Below are 18,234 nucleotides of genomic sequence, written 5' to 3'. Positions count from 1 at the left end.
TCAGAAGAGAGAACTATGTCAAATTTCCTGCCACTCCCTCAGCCGTTGTATAAGAAACACCTATTATGTTTATTTCCTTTTTTTATATACTTTTTTTTTTAAACAAAGTAGGCTATAGCATTATAAATGTGTATTGCATTTTTTAAAACTGGAATTAGGAACTCATTGACAAAGGTGAACATCTCATTTTTACATGATACTGCATGTAGTAGCAGCTTTCCTAGGTATCCAAAAAAGATCTGTAGCTTTATGCTGTGAGACTAGTGACACTAAATCAGATGATGCCAATGTAAATAAGTTCCTCAGTACTCGCGTTGTGTGAAAATGTAAACCTCAGATTAAAACTCAAAGTCATTATCTAGTTTTATTATCTACAGGTTAACCCAGGCTGGAAAGGGTAACAAAGGTCCTGGGATATCAGCCAGTAAAAAGAAAGCAAAGATAAGCAGGACTTTGTACCTGCATTTTTGCCAGGGTCTTTGTGAGACATGTGTATTGGCTCTGGTGTCAAATTGACAATTTTTCTCTTTCTGCTTCACTTTTAAGAGTGGTCCCGGCCTGATCACACAGTTGGTAAGGCTAATCCTGCAAGGAATTCACACAGAAAAACAAGCCTTGATCCAGTTTGTTCAATACAGTGAACGGGGAGATTCACAGAGAGTTCTGCACAAGACCTTGAGGAATCATTGGCAGAATGCATCTCTCCTCAAATACACCCTTTGAACATGAAGACCTAAAGATGAGATTGGTTGCATTTGTAGGGTGCCTCATGCTTGCTTTTGCAGATGTGGGAGAGACGATACATCCTAGAGAAACTGGTTGGACTGGTTCGCTTTTAGTGGTGCCCATGGACGGAAGTCACTGGACTGGTGTGAAAGCCGTTGCGGAGGAGATGGGCCGCAGGGGTCACAAAGTGATGGTGGTCATTCCAGAGGTCAGTGTACTGCTAGGACCTGGTAAACACTACGTTACTAGAACGTTTCCGGTTCCATATGGACAGCAACAACTGGATGAACTCCAAGCTCGAAATGCTGAGGTGATGGATAATAAGCAGCAGCCTCTTTTGGAGAAGATCAGCACCAGAATCAGTAACATGAGGAAATTTGTGGACTTCCAAAGGGCCACAGCTGAGAGTCTCCTCTTAAACCAAGAGCTGGTGGATTTCCTGAGGAAGCAGAATTTTGATGCGGTACTCACCAGCCCAGCTGTGCCAACTGGTGCCATCCTGGCTTATAACCTCTCCTTACCTGCTGTCTATATGTTGCGAGGCTTACCCTGCAGACTAGACTCGACGGCCACAGCCTGCCCAAACCCTCCATCTTACATCCCACGGTTCTTTACACACTATTCAGACCGTATGTCTTTTCGTCAACGTGTGCTGAACGTTCTAGTGAGCATCCTGGAGCCTTTGCTCTGCAGACTAATATATTGGTCTACTGAGGATGTAGCCTCCCGTTTCCTGCAGAGAGATGTAAGTGTGGTGGAGATCCTGCAAAGTGGAGCTCTATGGCTGCTGCGGTATGATTTCATCCTGGAGTTTCCTAAACCCTTGATGCCAAACATGGTTCTAATCGGGGGGATTAACTGTGCCATGAAAAGGCCTCTGATTAAGGTGAGTGGAGGGATGTGTTTGCAGACATTTGAATGGATGCTTACACAAAAATGTTTGCTTCAACACCAGGCATAGAAGTGGGTTTAAAGCTTAAAGGGATAGTTCACCCAAAAAATTATATTTCTATAATAATTTTCTCACCCTTACGTTGTTACAAAACCGTGTGACTTTCTTCTGCGAAACACAAAAGAAGATACATTTAAGAATGTTGGTAACCAAACTGTTTTAAGGACAATTTGCTTCCATTTTATGGACAAGATATCTGAGATATTTCTTAAAATATCGCACTTTTCCAATATCTCTTTTATTATCTTATTGTTCCAATGAAGAAAAAGTCATACCGTTTTGGAAAAACATGAAGGTGAGTAAATGAAAGAGGTTTCAGTTTTGGGTAAACTGTCCCTTTAAGGGTTGCTTTTAAGATTTAATTTAAGGTTTTAAGGTTAACACTGAGGTGATTTTTGCACTTCATCAGGGGGAACAAAGAGTGTTCTTTGTCTTGAGAAGCTTCTGATTGCGTAGAATGACAAACAGGCTCTATAAGAGATGAGTTTTGATTTAACTCATCTCTTATACAGACTGTCATACTATTCAAAGGATATCTTTTGGCTTGAAAAGCCACTGCTTTCTTACGATGGCAAATTAGAAAATAAGCTCTTTAGGAAATCCATAAATCAACTAAACTTCTACTGCCTGAATATGTTTTGTGAATTGGTTGCACCTTTGAACATAGTCGAAATATCAAAACATTTAGCACTGCCAATAATGAAGTTCTGTTTACACTATTACAGTATTATTGTAATCATTAACCAGCAAAGTCTATGTGTAACTGGCAAACTCTGTAAACCCACATGTATCTAGTCACTCAAAAGCTGGAAAACAATCTACTTGCCAAGTCATTGGACAGGAGTGAAAGCAGTGGCAGAAGAGATGGGACGCAGAGGTCACACGGTGATTGTGGTGATTCCAGAGATCAGTATGTGTTTGGGTCCAGGCAAACACTATATCACAAAGACATTTCCAGTCTCGTATGGGCAAGATCTATTCAACCAAATAATGGTGGACCATGTTCGTGAATTGACAGCACCAGGGCAGTCCCTATTGAAGAGGGTGACTTCAAAGGTGGACTTTTTTAAAAAGGTGTTTAACTTAATGGCCTCTACAACTGAAAGTCTGTTCAAGAGCCAGGAGCTTATAGAGTTTCTGAGAGAACAAAACTGAGATGCTGTTTTAACCGATCCTGCCTTACCAATGGGGCCCATATTGGCACTTAATCTTTCCGTACCTGCGGTGTACATGTTAAGGGGATTGCCATGCGATGCTGCAGCCACAGCCCGTCCGGACCCTCCTTCATATATCCCACGTTTCTTTACACAAAACTCAGACCGCATGTCTTTTGGTCAGCGTGCAATGAATGTTCTTGTGAGCGTGCTGGATCCACTAGTATGTAAGGTTGTTTACTGGTCCTTTGAGGAAGTGGCATCCAACTTCCTGCAGAGAGATGTGAGCCTGGCTGAGATCCTGAGCACTGGAGCTGTCTGGTTAATGCGGTATGATTTCACCCTGGATTTCCCCAAACCCCTGATGCCCAGCATGCATCTCATAGGAGGAATTAACTGTGAAATTAAGAACCCACTGATGAAGGTGAGCATAACCTATGCTTGTCACATGATACTTAGAGGTCTGAGGCACTTAACTGCAAGTATACTAGATATCTACAATCAAATCTGTATTCTACATGACTAGAAACAGACTAAAATAGGTGATGAACAGGTCAAGTTTTCAGGACATGATAAATGGGGGCATGATTTAGGGGGCATGTACACCATACTTAACAACCTACAGTATCATTTTCCTGTAGTTTATATGGTTAGGGTTTAGGTTAGGAGTAGGGATAAAAGTTGGAACTTTTTTTTCTTCCAAAACCTGTTGACCCAACATGCTTACTCTGCAAAATCAAGACTTGACTTATTGTGATACTTATTGGACTAAACTTGACCGCCACAACCTGCCTGGACACTTCATCTTATGCCCTGATTCTTCACGCTAAACTCAGTATGTATTTTCATCAATGTCTGCTATAAATTCTGACAATATTGAAGCCTTTGCTCTGCTGACTGATATATTAGTCACAGGGTATCTGTGGGTTTTTATAAAGTCTTAAATTCAGTTTGATCAAATTTAATGCAAAAAAAAAAAGTCTTGAATATCTCAATTGGTATAACAAAATGAATAACTTACATTTTAAGAAGTCTAAAATTTGGGCACGAGAAAACAGGAATCACCATACAGCCTAATTGATTATTAAACTTCAAAATGCAATGATGAAATTGATGTGAGCACTGCATGTTCTCGCTGTTTCAGAGCAATTCACAATCAATACTGCGTATTTATACCAAGCCATTGCTTATGATCTGCTGTTGATGAATTATGTTTTTATTTTGTAATAGGTTGTAGATCAGTGTTTCTCAACTCCAGTCCAGGAGACCCACCTTCCAGAATATTTTGGATGTCTCACTAATTAAACAACTGATTCATCTCATCAGCTTGTTAAATAGGGAGACATCTAAAACTTTCTGTGAGGTGAATCCCGAGGACTGGAGTTGAAAAACACTGTTGTAGATGGTTGTAAGAGTTCATGTTTTATCCCTCGTCAGTTTGAATGAGCTGCTGGAAGTAGTAAAGCATAGACATTACAAAATAAGAATCCCGGTGTGTTTCGGCCTTGTTTATTAGAATTCCTGCGTTTTGTATAAAATCTTTATTTTTTTGCTGATACTCTGTGTTCAACTCAGAGGTTAAAGCTGAGGTGATTCACAGTCTTCCTCAGGAGGAGCAAAGAGTATCATTTGGCTTGAGAGGCAACTGTTTGTTTATGATAACAAGTTAGGATATGGGAGATTAATTAACCCGCTAAACTGCTACTAAATGAACATGGCTTGGTTGCATTTTTGGACAGTCCAAGGATCAACAACACTGCCAGTGAAGTTCTTTTGACACTGACAAATTTTTAACCAGTTATGACTGCTTGCTAACTACAAGCTAAATATTACGTTAAGCCTTTTCATTTTTGTTCTAAAAAGACACTGGAGAGCTTTGTTTATTGTAGTACCATGAATGTGTTTAATAGTTTAAAAAATAATAATAATGGTTCCTCCCAGATCATATGTGTAGCCACTAGCAAGCTGGAAAGCAATTTGCTTGCTATCTGTCTCATAAAAAATTGCGAAAGCAGTCAGTTGATATATTTGCACATAGGGAGACAAACAGGCACACAGAGGCTCTCGATGTCAGGAGAAGAATTTTTGTCTGGAAACATGCGTTTAACAGTGATTTTATGTCTAGTGATCAGTATAGTCATTTGTGCAGCGCTGAACCAGAGTCCGTCTGGGAAGAGCAGTTGGACTGGGAAGCTGTTAGTGGTGCCAATGGATGGAAGTCATTGGACAGGAGTGAAAGCAGTGGCAGAAGAGATGGGACGCAGAGGTCACACAGTGATTGTGGTGATTCCAGAGATCAGTATGCGTTTGGGTCCAGGCAAAAACTACATCACAAAGACATTTACGGTCCCATATGAGCTGGAGTTGATCAACGAGATATTTACCGAGCATGTTCGTGAATTGACAACCTCAGGGAAATCCCTACTGGAGAGTGTGACTTCAATAGTGGGAAATATGTTAAAGATGTTTAACTTAATGGCCTCATCAAGCGAAAGTCTGTTCAAGAGCCAGGAGCTTATAGAGTTTCTGAGAGAACAAAACTTTGATGCTGTTTTAACCGATCCTGCCTTACCAATGGGGCCCATATTGGCATTTAATCTTTCCGTACCTGCGGTGTACATGTTAAGGGGATTGCCATGTGGCCTTGATGCTGTGGCCACAGCCTGTCCAGAACCTCTTTCATATATCCCACGTTTCTTTACACAAAACTCAGACCGCATGTCTTTTGGTCAGCGTGTGATGAACGTTCTTGTGAGCATGCTGGAACCACTAGGATGTAAGGTTTTTTACTGGTCCTTTGAGGAAGTGGCATCCAACTTCCTGCAGAGAGATGTGAACATGGCTGAGATCCTGAGCACTGGAGCTGTCTGGTTAATGCGGTATGATTTCACCCTGGAGTTCCCCAAACCCCTGATGCCCAACATGCATCTCATAGGAGGAATTAACTGTGAAATTAAGAACCCACTGACGAAGGTGAGCATAACCTATGCTTGTCACATGATACTTAGAGGTCTGAGGCACTTAACTGCAAGTATACTAGATATCTACAATCAAATATTACAGTATGTGACCTAGAAACTGTCTAAATGAGGTGATGAAAAGGTAAATGTTTCAAAAAGGCCAGATGAATGTATTAGAATGTAGAATATTCACAACTCTCAGGACTCGTAATGTGTGATTAAACTAAAGCATGTTTAAAAAGGTGATCAAATTTTCTGGGATCTCAGCCAGTAAAAAGAAACAAAAGACGAGTAGGACTCTGAACCTACGTAATTCGCTACAAGGGTCATTTTGGGTAAATGTGGCTTCTACATGTTTCTGTAGCAACATCCTAGTTGGTCCTGGGACAACATTTCTGACAACCAATCAGAATTTAGTATTTGGTATTAATGTATAGATTGCAGACTGCAGATTAGACTCGACCACCGCAGCATGCCCAGTTTCTGTGTCTTACGTCCCAAAATTCTTCACACAAAACTCACAGTATGTAATTCCATCAATGTGTTCTGCATCTTGTGAGCATCTTGAAGCCTTTGCTCTGCAGACTGATATTTTGGTCAACCAAGAGGTCAAAGCTGAGGTATCCTAAGGTGGTACAAAGAGTATCCCTTTGTTTTGAGAAGCTGCTGTTTGCCTTGGATGACAGACTAGAAAATAAGCTCTTTAGGAAATCCATAAATCAACTAAACGGCTAATACGTGAATGTGTTGCAGCTTGGTTGTATCTTTGAACATAGTTCAAGTATCAACGTTAAGCTCTACCAGTTTTATGTCGAGTGATCATTATAGTCTGTTGTGCAGCGTCGGACCAGAGCCCGTCTGGGAAGAGCAGTTGGACTGGGAAGCTGTGAGTGGTATCAATGGATGGAAGTCACTGGACACTTGTGATTGTGGTGATTCCAGAGATCAGTATGCATTTAGGTCCAGGCAAACACTACTGAACATCACAATGACATTTCCAGTCTCGTATGAGCTGGAGTTGTTCAACCCGACATTGACCAAACATATTCATCAATTGACAACCCCAGGGCAATCCCTACTGGAAATCCCTACCTGATTCTGATAGATGGAATTAACTGTGAAATTAGGAACCCACTGAAAAAGGTGAGACTAGTGTAACTCTAAATCATATGATGAAATGGTAAACTTTTCCTGATAAATGTTATGAAATGTAGAATATTCACAACATTTGAGAGTCACATTGTGAGAATATACTATGTACAACTAATGCATTTTCAAAAACACTTTATTATTTGAGGGTGAACCCAGACTGGAAAGGGTGACAAAGGTCCTAGGATCTCAGCCAATTAAAAGAAGGCAAAAGAAGAGTTGGACTTTGTACTTAAGTCATTCATTGCTAGGGTCTTAGATTTTCTCTATCTGGTTGTTACTTGTATTTGAGAATAGTCACTAAAAAAAAAACTTGTTCAAAACAGAGAAGTCCATGTGTTAACCTATTAATTTTAAACTATAAAATATTAGGTATAAATGTACTTCACACAACAATGCATGAACAGGTAAGGCAGCAAAGACAGCAAACTAAGCCATGTGTGTGTTGTAAACATTATTTCCGTGACAAAGCATATTTTAATAGTAGGGGTTAAATTCGTATTGCCCTTCAGTAGGTGATAAGTCGAGACTATGTAATGATTTGCAGGAGTTACTATATTTCTTCTCTGGCCTTCCAGGGGCAAATGCATAAGCACTTACATACGATAGACTAGTGTTGCATGCATGATCATCAGGCACTCTTTTGGTAAAATAAGTGTTTTTTGCCTGCACCCTTCACGAATACTCAATTTATTTTATTAGTTTTTATTATTATTATTATTTTTAATCACTCTGTGCAGTACAACACAGCACACCAAGTGGTGTTGTTGATACCATTTTTCCTCACACAGAATTTTCTTGTTTCATAAAATGACTGCAGGTGTCACTGTTCTCTCTGTCATTTTTGCATATAGTCCTAAAGAGATAAACATCAGTTCAGCTGTTAGTGTTGTATTCCCTTAGCGTAGCTGGGTGGGGATGATTACTGTTGAGACCAGCAATTACTTTTGTATGATTTTGCATGTGGCTGACTGGGTCAGTGGATCTTCCTGGGTTACTTTGTTGTAATTTAGCAGTATTTTATGTGTAGTTGGTCGAATCAGATTACGGCTAGTGTAATTCGTGCAGAGACAGTAAGTCTTAAATAGATTTCATCAGAACATGTATGAGGTCAAAAAAGAAAGCTTTTGCCAACAAATGGAACTGCGGCGACTAATAGAAAAGTGGTTGTCTTTTTTGACCGATGGATCCCCCAAATCAGGGAGCTGCTAATATAATAATAAAAGTAGTAGTAGTACTACTAGTAGGATGTATTTATTAATTTAAGAACTTGGTAACACTTTAGAATACTGTTCCGTCATTAATGAATAACACAGGAACAATTAAGCAACACACGATTAACATTCTAGAACAATTAAAGTCCGCGTGAACCGGAAGTTGCAAACGACTTTTCTCCAGTGTTGTGACGTATTTCCCAGTGAAAAGGAATATTGAACAGAGGGCAGGGTTTTACTCTAGCGCTCCTCCTCTCCATCTCTCGCTCATAACAGACTAACGGTTTGAGGGGAGTGGTTAAGCGTTTCCCAACCCAAGTCCTCAAACCTACGTCATCAGGGAAGGTCCTCCAATGCAGAGGGGAGGGGTATTTTCAGATTTTGATTAAAGATTACGAAGCCAAAACATTTTTTTGTGTGGATTGACTTGCATGGATGAATTGTTCACCACAAAATGATCAATTTAGGCAAACAAAGTAAATATGGTCAATTTTGATTTCATGTGGACTTTAACTAACAAGAAACTCTGATTAATGAATTAGTAAGTAATAGTGCTTAGTCGAATGCGGTACAGTTGTTCAGTATTAGCTAATCAATAACTGTAATTTTGTCATACCTCCCAGAGAACTATTAAGAACTAAAACAAAAACCTCAAAAGTGTACAATGACTCCAGTCATTACTAGGGAGTTATCGTGTTTTTCACCTTAAAATAATGATCCAAATAGTTATTAGTTCCTTCTGAAGGATGTAGTAACACTTGAGTCATTACGAAAACCTTAGAAAAACCTCAAAATCTTACAATGACTCCACTTTTGAGCACTTTTACTTCATTGTTTAATCACTTTCTTTTTAGTAAATAGTAGTTACTAGAGTGTTAATATTGCCTTACTAATTTGTTCCTGTATAGTTATTCATTAATGACGGAACAGTATCCTAAAGTGTTTGCAAGAACTTTGCTGTTGCTACTGCTTTTTGAAAAAAATAACCTGATTATCGATGGTTTATATAAAATCAGTCGATGGATTAACATAGTCTCTTAAACAGGAGACCATGAGAGAACTATACTGCAGTAATCCTCACTCCTAATGTCTTTCTTGAAGAAAATATATAGTTTGTTTTTCTTTGTTGGCAAAATACCCTATGTGGATATTAATGTTATGGAATGCTATTTAAAAAGCATGTGGGGGTATATTGTTAGTCACGCTATCTCTTGAACACGAGGAGATTGAAAGCAAAGGAGTGGCGAACTTCTCACGCGAGCTGGGTTTGAGGGGAGGGGGGAGGTGCTGGTGGGAGTTACATTGCTTCCTCCTTATGCTCTTGAGTTTATTCAGCTGCTTGTAACTTAGTCTTTGAGTTGTCTTTCTTTACTTAGGAATGGTTTTAGATGTAAAATGCTAAATCCATAGTTATCCCCGCCAAAGAACTGTGATGTATTTGGATGTGTACAAAGTAGGGGTTCTGCTGTGTTTAAAGACCTCAGTCTCTTAACTGTAATGAACAATGTTGGCATTTGGTTATGGGATATATAATTCGCAGATTTGTAAAACACCCATTGATTTATTTATTTTTAACAGTGCTATCTCTTCTTGTAAGAATTTGATTTGTGTAAATGCATGTTATCCCTTTCAGTAAATGTTTTTTTTTTTTTGCGAAACAGGATGGCATCCTGACTGCCTTCCAAAATTTGCATGATTAACATCTGCAACCAAAAACACAGATAAATGTCATTACCTCTTGTTCATTCTTTCACTCTTGTTTCTCAGTCACACACGAGAGAGTCTAAACACAGCCCCTTTTCCTGGAGGAGGAGTTTTCTCCTCTCCTTTTCTTTCAGTGCTTGTGTCTGGTCTTAGGCAGACCCAGTTATGCTGAAGGAGGGTTGGCTGTGGGGGCTGGGTTCAGGGCTGCTGCTGCTCTGGCTGGGTGCCTGGCTGAGGCCTGCGGAGGGTGGCCGGGTGATGGTCATGCCTGTTGAAGGCAGCCACTGGCTTAGCATGAAGGTGTTGGCGACTGAACTGGCCCAGAGAGGCCATGACATCCTCTTGCTGGTGCCTGAGACCAACATCTTGATCCAGAGTTCAGAGCTCTTCCGCACCGAAACCTTCCCGGTGAACCTCTCCAAAGAGGAGCTGTCCACCAGTTTGAAAGGATTTCAGCAGGGGGTGTTCAAGCGTAGTCCTGCGATGATGGACATCGTTGTCCAATTGGAGCGGCTGCTGAACTTCACGGAGTCGCAGGTGCGAGGATGCGAGTCGCTGCTTTACAACAAACCTCTAATGCAGAAGCTGAAGGAGGAGAACTTTGAAGTGGTGCTCACCGATCCCTTCCTGCCATGTGGACCTATTATTGCTACCGCTCTAGGTATCCCTGCTGTCTACTTCCTGCGTGGCATACCTTGCGGCCTTGACTTTTTGGCTTTACAGTGTCCTTCTCCTCCATCCTACGTACCTCGGTTTCAGTCTGGCAGCACTGACAAAATGACCTTTGTAGAGCGCATTCAGAATTTCATCATGAGTGGCGTGGAGCTGGTGCTGTGTCGAATAATGTACGCCAGTTTTGATGAACTTGCTGCAAGATACCTGGATGCAGATGTGACGTACCAGGAGATCGTCTCCCACGGAGCTATCTGGTTGTTTAGATATGATTTTACATTTGAGTTCCCCAGACCTCTCATGCCAAATATGGTCCTCATCGGGGGCATCAACTGTCGGAAGAGTGCCTTACTTTCTGCTGTAAGTCACCAGAGGTGCCTTTTTTGAATTTGGTCAGGATAAGTCAAGTCACCTTTATTTATACAGCGCTTTTTACAATATAGATTGTTTCAAAGCAGCTTTACAGTAATAATGAATGTATTAATAATGAATAATGTAAATAATGCAACAGAGTTTGTTTCTGCTGTACAGCAGATCTAGAAGAAAATAGCATCATAGTTCAGTGATGGTTAATTTTTGTTGTAAAAAAGTTAAATTAATTTAGTTTATTTATATAGCCGCTCTGGAGAAAACATTGATGCCATCGCCATCGTCATAATAATAATGTTGAATATTAAGTGTCCCCAACTAAGCAATCCAAAGCCAAAGGTGACAAAGGCATGTTGACCAAAGGTGTCAAAAACAGTGGCAAGGAACCAAAACTCCATCAGGTGACAGAATGGAGAGGGGGAAAAAAAACCTTGGGAGAAACCAGGCTCAGTTGGGAGGCCAATTCTCCTCTGGCCAACGAACGATCAGTGTATGATATAATGATTCAGGGCAGCATTACTGGTCAGATTGGATCAGATCATTCAGAATATTTATCCAGGATTAGAAAATATACAAAAAAAGTCTTTGCCTTTTATAAATGCGTTGTTAATATAATTTCTTAAACAAGTTCAGTAGTGAGTAACTACTTGTTCTAGGCTATGATTTTCTAAGGGGGAAAGAAGTTATGTCACCTCCATGGCTGGTTTTTAAATTTGGGTTGGGGTCAGTGTCGGTTCTGAGAATATGGGTTCCATTTTTGAGTTTTGACATTGTTGCTTTGCCCTAACATGCATTATGTTTTCCCACATACAAACATAACCCATGGTAATATGACTCCCCTCTCCAGGGCATTGTTAACCTAAGGCAACATGATGTGTTCAGTGTAGTCTTTGGCACGCAACCTCCCCCTTCGCTTTCCTCTGTGTTATTTTCCTTGTCAGCCACCCTTCCTTCCATGGGGCCCGAAACAAAGGCCGAGGTTCTTTTTGCTGACAAAATAATCAATTCCGAGCTCAGAAAACTCTGGAAACTATGTGATTGTGTAATGCATGCAAAGCATAGATTCTGAAATCACTTGCAGTATATTCTTCAAATGAGATCAAGTCATATTTAAAAACTAGTGTAATTACTTTCATGTTTTTTTCCTCTGTCATGTAGAAAAACAACTATAAATTGTAAATTGTATCAGTTTGTGTGGATGACTTAAAGTGGAATATGTGTGCACATAAAGCCTATAAAGACACCAGACAGATGAACATAGATATGGTTTGGTGTTGATTAAGGGATAAAATGGGTCTTGCTTATGAAGCTGTGTGAGTACATAATGCAAACATGTCTGCTTTTTTTGTCAATCACAGTATCATGACTTAATTTCGGCTTATTCCCTGGCTTGTTGTCTGTCTTTTACAGGAGGTGGAGGAATTTGTCATGGGTTCTGGAGAGCATGGTATTGTGGTGTTCAGTCTGGGTTCTCTGGTCTCTTCCATGCCAAAAGAAAAAGCTGCCATCTTCTTCAAGGCTTTCAGTATGATTCCACAGAGGGTAAGAAAGAATTTAAGTTGGAACGGCATACATTTCAGAAACTACATACTGGGGGAAATCACTTAGCTGTAAAGCAAAGTGTTGTAAGAAAAAATTATGTGGACGTCGAAGATCTCAAAAATGAAGTTTATTACAGCATAGCAGTGGCAAGGTACACAAAGCACCTTGGGTTCACCGGCGTCAGAATGAACCCCGAACATACCCAATCCTAAACCTTTTATCCTGGTCTTAATGTAAATGAAGTTGCTCTTCTTGCAACAGCTGTGGTCTGTATGTTAATGAAATTGAGACACCCCATGGTCCCTAATGTCCCACAGAAGGTTCTCTGTTATTCTTTCAGCAGCCATATCACCCTGTAGCCCAAGACTGGTTGCCCACTGAAGCTAAGCAGGGCTGAGCCTGGTTAGTACCTGGATGGGAGACCTCCTGAGAAAAACCAGGTTGCTGCTGGAAGAGGTGTTAGTGAGGCCAGCAGGGGGTGCTCACCCTGTGGTCTGTGTGTGGGTCCTAACGCCCCAGTGTAGTGACGGGGACACTATACTGTCAAAGAGCACCGTCCTTCGGATGAGACGTAAAACCGAGGTCCTGACTCTCTGTGGTCATTAAAAATCCCATGGCATTTCTCGTAAAGAGTAGGGGTGTAACCCCGGTGTCCTGGCCACATTCCACACATTGGCCCTTACCAATCATGGCCTCTTAATAATCCCCTTACATTGAATTGGCTCTATCACTCTCTCTCCTCTCTCCACCTATAGCTGGTGTGTGGTGAGCGCACTGGCGCCGTTGTACTGTGGCTGCCGTCGCATCATCCAAGTGGATGCTGCACACTGGTGGTGGTTGAGGAGAGACCCCTGATATGATTGTAAAGCGCTTTGGGTGTACAGTAGTACATATGAAAGCGCTATATAAATGCCTCATTCTATTCTATTCTATTCTATTCTTTCAAATAAGAACAGTCAAAGGTTAAAGTGATAAGATTGTTTGAAGTCCCTTTAATCAAGATGGTTCTCGATTGCCCTCTGTCACTCCCAAACTATAGGTGACACCTGTGCCTCTGTGATACTATTTTCATATTACTGAGATTGGATGTAATCGTCTCTATATGATAATTAAGCTCTTTTAAGTGAAGGAACATTTGATATATATATATATATTGGAGTGGAAGTTGTTGGGAACAGAACATAATTTCTTATAGTGTCTTATAGTAGTTATTCTGGTGTAATTTGAGTGTTCAAACAAAGTGTAAAATAATCCTTTCAACTAGCCAAATTTACTAATGCCAGGCTTTTAGAGCTGGTGCGTGACCTGAGCCTATTCTCTTCAGCATCCCAGATGTTCAGTCATCTCTCAGCTAAGGATTGGAGGATTTATGAGTCCACTTACCCAATTGTTTTCCCTGTGTGTTAAAGTGTAAAACTAAGTGAAGGCTGCACGCAGAGCTTTAGCTATAGCTAGGGAGAAAGTCCAGGAGAACATCTTGTTCTCATTAAAGTTATCATGCGTGCTTAACGGAGGGTTTGGCACTATCCAGGAGTGTATAGTGTTTTTTATTAGACCAAGCACGAATCTGTCACTTCTTAAAGACTTTTACCTGGCAATGAATCATTGAATCAGTTAACCCTCTAACTCTAAAAGTGCATATATTTTTGAGAGTATTTGGATATTTTGCATTTGGCTTGATATAAATATATTGATTTTATAGCATTATATAGCACAAGTGTCCACATACTTGCATTAAAATTATTACAAAGGGTACTTCTAGTAGTTAAAGTAACCTGGTTCAACTGTGAACTGGATTGAGATTATTTTACTGTTGCATACTGTATAACTGGTATAACGTGTCCATAAGCTAGCTTCAGGAGGACTGTCATTGGAGTCATTGTACTGTAAGGTGCTTTGGAAAAAAAAAAAAGGTGTGAATGTCACTTTTTCTAGGTTCTGTGGCGGTATACGGGTGAGATCCCTGATAATGTCCCTGAAAACGTTAAGCTGATGAAGTGGCTTCCACAGAATGATTTACTTGGTGAGTTTCTCTGGGTTTTTTGTTGTTGTTTATGCTAAGCTTACATATATTGTACATCCAGGTGTAGGTTCATTTTTCTTTTAGCTGCGCAATGAGTACCTTAAAGCACTTTTCCCATACCATACAACATTTAATTAGCTAATTTAATGCTTTGTATATGTTATGTTGAAATTCTTCTGCAGCCGAAAGTATGGCTCTGTTTTAATAATCAATAGGGAAGTACAGATCTAGAAACCTATTTGCAGATCTATGGAACCAAATAATTGTGTAATATATTTGTCTGTTTTTCCAAATCCAGGGCTGGAATGACTTTTCTTTTTTTCTTTTTTTTGTAACACTTTATTTCAATTGTCTATACTTTAGACATTCTACTAACTATAAGTAACTTTGCAACTACATGTCATTTATTATTGTGAAATCCAGGGATTCACTTGGCTTATCCCTTGTGTGATTAGTTAAGGATCAGCCAACCACAGATTCCAGCAACAACATGGATCATTAAACCCGAGAACACAGAAGCAGCTTTTGTTAAACAAGCTGTGTAAAGTATTTAATTTGTCTGGCATGTCAGGTATGATTGCAATGACTGGAGAGCAGAACCCATTCAGACTCATAATGTTAGCTAATCCTATTAACTGTGGTTATATTAGCACTGATGCTGGACCAATGAGCAATTTGTCAGCTATATAAATTCTGGGCAATTTTAAATCAAAAGGGTGCTCTAGGCTGTACACCTATTCACCTGCAAAGATCAATAAATGACGTATGAGAATCTCAAAACATACTACTGAACAATTCAAATTGAAGGAATATACAGTGGGATCCAAAGGTCTAAGGCTGCTAGGGACTTCTATTTAGCATTTTGTTTTATTTTAACTTCTTCTTGTTTTACATTTTTCAGTCCTAAAAGTTTATTATAAGGTTTAAATACCAAAAAAAGTAAATCAATCAATTAATTAATTAATTAATTTAAAAGATTTAAAAAATAAATGTAAAATTTAAATAAAATAAAAAATTCTGTCATCACAAAAGAAGATAGTTTGAAGAATATGGGTAACTAAACAGTTGATGGACCCCATTGACTTCCATAGTATTTTATTCCCATACTATAGGAGTCAATGGGGTCCATCAACTTTCTGGTTACCCATATTCTTCAAACTATCTTCTTTGTGTTCAGCAGAAGACAGAAATTCATACAGGTTTGGAACAACTTGAGGGTGAGTAAATGATGACAGAATGTTAATTTTCAGGTGAACTATCCCTTTAACACTGCCTTTATCATCATCATCATCATCATCATCTGCTCTATAAACCATCCACTTAGTCCTGTCAAAAGCAATAAGTGACTTTAACTCATGTCATTTAAAGGTCATCCCAAAGCAAGAGCCTTTATCACTCATGGTGGGACGCATGGAATCTACGAGGGTATCTGTCATGGCGTTCCCATGGTGATGATTCCCCTCTTTGGTGACCAGGGTGACAATGTGCACCGCATGGCGACTCGAGGGGTGGGAGTGATCCTCAGCATCCATGACATCACCGCACAAACACTGGTCGATGCTCTCAACGCAGTTATTAATGACAGCAGGTGACTGTTTGAAACATAATTTTTTCATGTCTCTTTTTTTTCTCTTTCATAATCTCAATGCATCTCTCTTCCTGTAGCTATAAGCAAAAAATGGAGAAGCTGTCGGCCATACACAATGACCGTCCCATGCAGCCCTTGGATCTCGCGGTGTACTGGACAGAGTTTGTTATGAGACACAAGGGGGCCGATCATCTGAGACCTGCTGCCCATGACCTCAACTGGCTTCAGTACCACAGTCTGGATGTGATGGGCTTTCTGCTCTTTATTGTTCTGATTGTAACTCTAGTAACATTTAAATGCTGTGCACTGTGCTGGAGACGCTGCTGTAGAAAAACGCAGAAAAGGAAGGAAGACTGATCGTATAGAGATTAAAAAGTGGTATTTGCTGATAAAAGCAAACGTTTTCTAAATCTACTGTTACAGTTTCACAATGCTAAAGTCATGAGAAGCCTGACTTCCATCAGCTGACAACTGAGCCAAAGGATGGGTTTTTTTAAAGCTGCAGTTTTGTAAACAGGGATCACACATCAATATTTTGAAGCAGTTTCATGTGTAAAGATAATAGTTTCACATGCTTTAATTTTGATATCACCGACCACTACTACCTATAATTGTAGTCACTATGATATATTTTTTATTTTACTGAAGGCAACACACAGGAATTCTGGATAATGGAATTCTCTTGCTGTGCGGATAGATGCTGTGTTGAATATGACACAACTTAAAAGCTGTGAAACAAAAGTATAAGCTTTTCGAATTTTTACAACCATTGTTTTGTTTTTTATTTCAATTGAAATTCATTTTCTATGTTTCATCAACTTGATCAACACCAAGGCATTCAACATTTTTCATGTGAACTGAATTGCCTAAACTTTTTCCATTAATCTTTTTTTCCCCTGTTAATTTTGCTCCTATGCTCAATTAAATAATCATGACAAATCAATTTTGTATGAAAGGAATTTTTTTGTTGTGCACTTGTAGCCTCTTTATGTTCTGAAAAATCACTCTCTGAACTGGAAAAAATAAAATCCTAAAATATGAACACAGCAAAGTTTTTATTATGAAATACAAAAACCTAATTTCTCACATGATATAGGCAATTAAAATAGAACCCTATGACCTTACATTAGTTGAAAACTGGTTGTGTAAGGGTTGTCACGTTTAGTGGCTGAACTATAAACACAAATTTTAATATCACATTTCTTAAAACTAGAAAAAGGTTAAAGCCCAAGTTTCATTTCTGCTGAAAGCTATGGTTGTGCAAGAGGTGAAAACTCAACTCTTTTTAAACTGTTGAACAAAGTCTCATTTGTAAATGTAGTTTCTAAAACACTGCAAGCAAAGTAAAATTCAAAACCTACTTTCTTGAATTTACTTTAAGCGACCCCTGGTGGAGGGCAAATGTAATTTTTCTATTGTCTAGATTTAATTCAGGTTTTTTTTGTTTCAAATTTATATTGTATCTTGAAGTGAAACAGATGTTTATTAAATAATGCTTTCCAATTATATGTGTAGATGGCGACCAATGACTCGTGTGATGAAATTATTGAAGAAAGAAAAGACAAGAAATCAAAACTCAAATTCCATGTAATCAAATCTGGGGTGCGTTTCCCGAAAGCATCGTTGGCCAACTATGGTCGCAACCATTTCGGGAAACGCACCCCTGGTCTTTTATTTGTATGATCTCAATTAAAACACAAAGTCAGTGTCAGTACATTAAAGTCCACATGAAATCAAAATTGACCATATTTACTTTGTTTGCCTAAATTGATCGTTTTGTGGTGAACAATTCATCCATGCAAGTCAATCCACACAAAAAAATTTTTTGGCTTCGTAATCTTTAATCAAAATCTGAAAATGCCCCTCCCCTCTGCATTGGAGGACCTTCCCTGATGACGTAGGTTTGAGGACTTGGGTTGGGAAACGCTTAACCACTCCCCTCAAACCGTTAGTCTGTTATGAGCGAGAGATGGAGAGGAGGAGCGCTAGAGTAAAACCCTGCCCTCTGTTCAATATTCCTTTTCACTGGGAAATACGTCACAACACTGGAGAAAAGTCGTTTGCAACTTCCGGTTCACGCGGACTTTAAGCTAATGACATTTTTAATCATAATACTCACCTATTCTATCATTTTATTCCTGCCATGCGTAACGCACAATATTTTAACGCCGCTCACTTTTT

At 39.4% G+C, this 18,234-nt stretch overlaps 1 protein-coding gene across 3 annotated transcripts; it reads left to right on the top strand.

The window, feature by feature from the left end:
- The first annotated feature begins 481 nt into the window (after positions 1-481).
- On the top strand, positions 482-17,104 carry LOC311074026 (UDP-glucuronosyltransferase-like). Of its 3 annotated transcripts, none has more exons than XM_084100254.1 (5): positions 482-1,612; positions 12,311-12,442; positions 14,378-14,465; positions 15,834-16,053; positions 16,131-17,104. In XM_084100254.1, the coding sequence occupies exons 1-5, from the start codon at positions 695-697 to the stop codon at positions 16,408-16,410; spliced, it is 1,638 nt and encodes a 545-aa protein (XP_083956380.1). In that variant the 5' UTR covers positions 482-694; the 3' UTR covers positions 16,411-17,104. The 3 variants fall into 3 exon arrangements, with proteins under 3 accessions (XP_083956380.1, XP_083956378.1, XP_083956379.1); XM_084100252.1 differs by lacking the exon at positions 482-1,612 and adding an exon at positions 4,876-5,805; XM_084100253.1 differs by lacking the exon at positions 482-1,612 and adding an exon at positions 10,017-10,891.
- Positions 17,105-18,234: the final 1,130 nt, after the last annotated feature.

The sequence above is a fragment of the Abramis brama genome (assembly GCF_963993115.1).
Source record: "Abramis brama genome assembly, chromosome: 23".
Classification (NCBI taxonomy): domain Eukaryota; kingdom Metazoa; phylum Chordata; class Actinopteri; order Cypriniformes; family Leuciscidae; genus Abramis; species Abramis brama.
The sequence above is the reverse complement of the archived record's forward strand: the minus strand, read 5'-3'. Positions and strand labels throughout refer to the sequence as shown.

Coding starts and splice junctions, on each gene's coding strand:
- LOC311074026 (XM_084100254.1), top strand. CDS start 695: ATGCATCTCTCCTCAAATACACCCTTTGAACATGAAGACCTAAAGATG. Junction 12,443..14,377: donor TCAGTATGATTCCACAGAGG/GTAAGAAAGAAT, acceptor CACTTTTTCTAG/GTTCTGTGGCGGTATACGGG. Junction 16,054..16,130: donor GCAGTTATTAATGACAGCAG/GTGACTGTTTGA, acceptor CTCTTCCTGTAG/CTATAAGCAAAAAATGGAGA.